This window comes from Branchiostoma floridae, chromosome 18 (genome assembly GCF_000003815.2).
Source record: "Branchiostoma floridae strain S238N-H82 chromosome 18, Bfl_VNyyK, whole genome shotgun sequence".
NCBI classification, from domain to species: domain Eukaryota; kingdom Metazoa; phylum Chordata; class Leptocardii; order Amphioxiformes; family Branchiostomatidae; genus Branchiostoma; species Branchiostoma floridae.
The window spans coordinates 18,348,080-18,354,060 of NC_049996.1; the positions used below are offsets into that span (position 1 = coordinate 18,348,080).

A 5,981-nucleotide genomic window follows, 5' to 3' on the forward strand; every position below is an offset into this window, starting at 1 on the left:
GTACTTTTATGTAAACGGATGTCCTTTACCAATCTTACTCAAACCTATTCTTATGACAAAGCATCATTATGTCTATCAATTCACACACAAGATGGTCTCTTGTTTGGCATTACTCAAGACACGAGACGTGAGCAGGGGCCGCATATCCCCATACATGTCTAATTACCGGATGTGCAGGCATAAGCGGTAATATGCAGGACCCGCGCTTGTCATAACAGGATATGACTGCACATGCCCCGGATACACCAGGTTTCACGGGACATATGCAACCCCAAAAACGACCGGATATTCAAGTTTTCGTGTAGTGAAAGTATTTCGAGCCCTGAATAATAATAACAAATGTTCGACAGTTACCTGTACCCTTTTCTTGGGGAGGGGAGCGAACATCTCACTGATTCTCTGCTGCTTGAAGACGTCGTTCTTCTCCAGCAGTTTCTTGTGGAGCCAATCAGGATGGGCGACTCTCGGCACTGGGTTCTTCACCTGTGGGTGGATGTGACAAGGAAGCTGATTGGCTGGCAGGGATGGGTAAGTTTTCAAAAATATACTGACACTTGTCTGCATGTACAGTGGCAACACTGTTCAGAGCTTTAAAGATTTGTAATACTTAAATCATAAATGTCAAGAAAACGCTGTATCTTAAGTAGTGTACAATATTGTATTTCATCAAAATACATGTACCTTCATGGCAGAAACAATGTATGTAGGTGCACTGATGCACCCACATCAAAAACTGGGTGCACAGATACTAGATAGAGCTACTAGGAGTCATTCATGCCTATATTCAGTCTCCCACACACCTGTTGCAGAGCTGCTGGGATGGTGATGATCTTCTGTATGGTGTTTCCTAACCTCTCGATGTAGTACCCCCAGTCCAGGATCTGGGGAAAAAGACACAGCATTGAAGTGCTTATTCTCCTAATGATACCGAAATAACAGTAACAGTTCCTGATAATATTCAGCCAGAAGTATTTACTCAATAAACAAACAAAAAATAGTTTCTTTGACCATGCTCCAGAATGACTTTACAACGTACGCAGATGAAATTTATTTCTTCATCTTGGATTGGAAACATGTACAGTCGGGTTATCCCTTCAGTTGTACACACACTTAAGTTTAGGCTAAAACTACTTAGAAGAGAAAAATAGTAACATTTCTGATGTCGAAGTCTGTGATGGAGTTGGACTTGAGCCACTTCTTGAGGTAGTGTTTCTTCACGCTGGGCTCGGCCTGGAAGATGGCCAGTGGGATGGCTCTAACGATGGGAAGAACAATACAGTTTATTGCAAATTCTTGCCCGTGGGCTAATTGCAGGTAACATGAGAGATTCAGACAGAGTAAAAAACAATATCAAAGGTGTCTACTCTAGTCTAAAACTAGTAAAAGCTAACTGTAGATCCTGGGTTATTGGGTTCGACTCCTTTTTCGAAGACAGTGGAAGACGAAAGATCCCACCTTTTCTATTATGTGTGGGTTTTGTGAAGTTAGAAGGAGAATTGTTTTCTTTTTGTTGGTGAATGTTAAGAAGTTTGGATGGAATTTGGTGGCCTCTTCAAACAGCTCTTTTCTTTCGTGATCATAAAAAGAGCAGTTTGACATAAAATGTGTTTCGTTTTCCACCATGTTTGACGTGCACTGTTTGCACATTCTTTTACCTACAGGAAGCTTCTTATGGCACATCTTTTCAAATACAATTCAATCTTCAGAGACATTTCGAGTGACATCCATCACTCTACTTCAGTTCAGCGTCACTAGAATGAACTGAACTGGACTGGACTTTATTCTAGTGATGCTGAAGACTAAATTATTTATAATTGCTATATAATAAATGTAATAATAAAAAGTAATATGCAGAAAGTGGTAATGGTACATAATGAATAAGGATAATCAAATTACGAATCAAGATAGGAACAGTTACATGTATATGATGGAGTCTACTACAGCTGGGCCGCTGGGGGCTAGGGTTGTATATGAAATGGGTTTTCATAGTCACTTGTTTCACTTTACCTCTCGGTGACCGGAGCCCCCTCAGGTTTTCTGGAGATTATGAACCTACATGTACTTCAACATCACAAACACTAGAATGAACTGGCAGACGCAATTCAGTTCAATACCTGTCTTAGCACTCGCGTACTCGTAACTGTGAACATGCTTATATGTATGTAATAGTCACTTGTTTCGCTTTACCTCTCGGTGACCGGAGCCCCCTCAGGTTTTCTGGAGATTATGAACCTACATTGTACTTCAACATCACAAGCACTAGAATGAACTGGCAGACGCAATTCAGTTCAATACCTGTCTTAGCACTCGCGTACTCGTAACTGTGAACATGCTTATATGTATGTACTAGTCAACTATGAAGGTAGCCTGGGTACCATCCGGATAGTAGTTCGCTCCTATGTTCGCTTCTGCTATCCGTCTGGAGACTTGCACATTCAGACCGTTTGGTGGTGACGACAGTTGATGAGCGAATCAAGGAATGGGTTCTAGAGCACTCGTTCGATGACAACAGGCCGGCGCCCACATGCGCTAGGGGACGTGGGGCTTTTCCGGTGTTGGAACACCGGTTCGAACGATCACTTGAACCCATTCCATAATTCGCTCATATGTGGGGACCAATCAGCGCCTGCGTCCAAAATTTGGACGATTCCAGACGTTAAGATGGCCCGCGTTCCCAGACGGAAACACAGAGAAGCGACTGGATATAGTGTATAATGAATGTCAGAGCTAGAAGCGACTGTATATAATATATAATGAACGTCGGAGTGAACTATTTTCCTGATGGTACCCAGGCTACTATGAAGGCGCTTATACATGTAATAGTCAGTAGTTGACCTGACCTCTCAGTGACCGGAGCACCCTCAGGTTTTCTGGAGATGATGAACCTGCAGCTCAGGCCCTTGTCCTTCACCATCTGGTCTCCCAGGAACTACATGCAACATGTGGCAACAAGGTGGTCTGTGGTTAGGCCATGTTGATTTGATTATATGGATGACATCCTCTTGGAACTGCAAAATTGATGCGAGCGAGCCAATAAAAAAAAAGTTTGGCCAAAAAAAAAAGTTGGCTTTAGTATGAAATCAATGTGGCCAGGAAGGTTGAACATAGGACTACAAACACATAGTATGGTATACCAACAGTTAGGTGTTGGGACCAATACATCATATGGGTGCAAAACGTTTTCTTCTTGGACCAATCCGAAAAAAAAAAACAGACCTGAAAAAAAAAAATAAGACGAATGGGTTTCACCAATTGCAAAATGGACACATTGGCATTCTATGGCATTAATTATCTGTTTTCTGATATTTTTTTTCAATCTATGGAATATTTGTGCTCATTTTACAGCTTCTTTGCACAATTTACTGTGTGGTCCCAAACTTTTTTTTTTTGTGGAAATGGCCGAAAATTGGTGCGAGCGCGGATGTCATCCATATAATCAAATCAACGTGGCCTTAGGCTTATTGACTATGCTAGAATCTAGACTTGACTAGAATCTAAAGGTTCTAAAAAAATCCCTAGCAGGCCCCATTGTTGTCTCACTGGAATGAAGGTACTTAATAGCTATTTCTTCACTTCACTCAAGAGAAAATGAGTATGGACATTCTCTCAAGAACCCACAAAACTTATCAAAAATAGTAGGGGGCCATCCATGAGTCTTGCACGATCTTCACAATACATTGTAGAAACCATAATACATAAATATTGCGATGAGATGTGAAGCTACAATATGTAGTATCACAGCAAACACGACTTCTATTCTCTCTCTCAGCTTGGCTTTCTATTACTGTTGTGAAAAATTTCATGCAGCATGTTTCACTTGCATCTCATTTCAGCAACTACATTTGAGGCCACCACTGCTACAGACTAGGTTTTACTTCTTACACTAATAGCTATCTCACCAGTGTGACCCAAAAAGTACACTTAAGGATAACACACAACAACTTGCAAATTTCTAGATTTTAATTTCATGCGGACCCTTGCCACAGGGGAACGAAATTCCTTTCCATCTGACATTAAATCAAAGCTGACAAGGATGTCTTATTGTTGGACGGAAGAAGTCAGTTCTCACCTCTGCCAGCCTCTTAGCCGTGCTGATGGAGGTTGACTTCTGCTCCCCGTAATCCTCCAGTTTTCTGGACATGCTGCGGTTCTCCGAGATCAGGTTAAACAGCTCCTCATCAGGCATGTCACAGGCCTGGGGGGAATAATAGAAAAACAATATTTAGAGATTTTATGAAATTCTTAAAGCCGTACCCCATGCCATCACATCAAATGTTACTTTGTTTGAACCTTTGTTTATTCATTCAAAGCTCAAATCGGCCCGCAGGCCACTTTTCATTGAGGTCATGAAGGAAGAGGCAAAGGTCAGACAACGTATATAACAGAGATACAGTTTACATCATTAGTGATCTTCCCTTTCCCTTCAAACAATCCCAGCTATCTCCCTCCCATTAGAGGTACATGTAATCCATTGGGGATGGCTGACTGGCTGTCCATGGATTATACCAAACTACTTTAAGGAAGCAGTGTCAGCCTGTAATGCTGCAGTACCTGAAAGTACTGCTAGGGGGCCCCGAAATCGCCAAGTTCCTTAGGGACATCAGTAACAACCACACATCAAAATTCAAACGATTCCATCAAAAGGATCTTGAGTTTTAGGTGCAAACATGTGGATTAAAGCAAAAGCTGTCACTCATTCATTCATGCCGACAAAAACTACAGAAATTTTAGGCCATTTTCAAAATGTTGAAATAAATCAAGGGTTCAGTATTTCCCTTCCGGTTCAGTTGCAATTCCACAAAGAAAGAAAGCAAACTACACACATGCCAATTCTGATATAAACTAAAGGAAACAAAGGTCTACAAAAAATTTCAAAATTTGTCTTTTAATTTCTCACCTTGCTGAACAACACGTCCAGCCAGTAGTCTGCTACCGTGGCAACAGACGCGTAACAATCGTCCAGCGTCGATCCCTTCAGGAACGACTCAAACACGGACGACTGGAAAATCTTGATCAGCTGCAGTTCGCCACGCCGCTTCACCTCAAACCCTTTCAGTTCGGCAAGCGTGCCGTCAAAGTTAAACACGGCGTACCTAGAGGTGGGTACCGGTACAGAAAATTCAGGTACTTTCATGGTAAATGCTCAGCAGAACTTTACTCATTTGTGCTTCCAATACAAACTTTCTCTACAAGAACCCGTTTTGCCACTTCCAGGGAAGCAAAGCATCCTTTTTTCCTCCATATAATCCTCCTAATAGGAGGAAGTTACACACCGAGAGCTTCTTTCCTAGAACTACAATGTACGTAGTTATAGAATAAGCTCCCAAGGACTTGCTTCCCCATGGGGTACAATTTGAATCTGTTTAAGTCAAGGGTTAACAGTAGGGGTGGATACCGGTACAGAAAATTCAGGTCCAGGTCTGGTTCAGGTCCAGAGGATCAGTATGTGAGAACTTGTGAATGGACGATACTCAAAACAATGGTCCATTTCGCTACAAAGAAATCTGTTTTGTGGGGTATTTGACTCCCACTGGCGTTCTAAAAAACCTCTGTACGATTGACTGTAAACTTGACTGTAGAGGATGAATATAAGCTGCACTCTGCTTTGCTCTTGTTATTTTCAATCTTACCTGCACCAGTGCAGGTATGCAGAAAAAAGTATTTCGAGCCCTGAATAAGAAAAACTGGTTTAGGCGTACCTCTTCTTCAGCTTCTTGCCCTCTTCCTTGGATGCTGGCAGCACCATGGCCAGGTACGGCCCGTCCACTTCGAAGAAGATGGAGTTCTCACTCCTCTGCTCATACTGGAGAGTCGAAGGGTTGACCAGCTCCTGGTACTGATGGTTGGTGAAGTCGTCCTTGACCTATAAGGCGGTATCGATGTTAGAGTTGTTGACTATGATCTAAAGGTGATGGGTTTGAATCCCACACAGGCTCCGATGTGGTGACTTTGGAAAAGCGCATTTTACACCATCAGGACCA

The 5,981-nt window shown here is 42.2% G+C and overlaps 1 protein-coding gene across 1 annotated transcript in view; it reads right to left on the reverse strand.

The window, feature by feature from the left end:
• The window catches only part of LOC118405649 (DNA polymerase epsilon catalytic subunit A-like), a 57,123-nt gene that overhangs the window by 30,304 nt on the left and 20,838 nt on the right, over positions 1 to 5,981 (reverse strand). The window contains exons 23-29 of the mRNA XM_035805221.1: positions 5,700 to 5,863; positions 4,898 to 5,093; positions 4,070 to 4,195; positions 2,841 to 2,929; positions 1,153 to 1,255; positions 801 to 881; positions 355 to 483 (exon numbers count right to left, since the gene is read on the reverse strand). Coding sequence (XP_035661114.1) covers positions 355 to 483; positions 801 to 881; positions 1,153 to 1,255; positions 2,841 to 2,929; positions 4,070 to 4,195; positions 4,898 to 5,093; positions 5,700 to 5,863 — 888 coding nt within the window. The remainder of the gene's footprint in view (positions 1 to 354; positions 484 to 800; positions 882 to 1,152; positions 1,256 to 2,840; positions 2,930 to 4,069; positions 4,196 to 4,897; positions 5,094 to 5,699; positions 5,864 to 5,981) is intronic.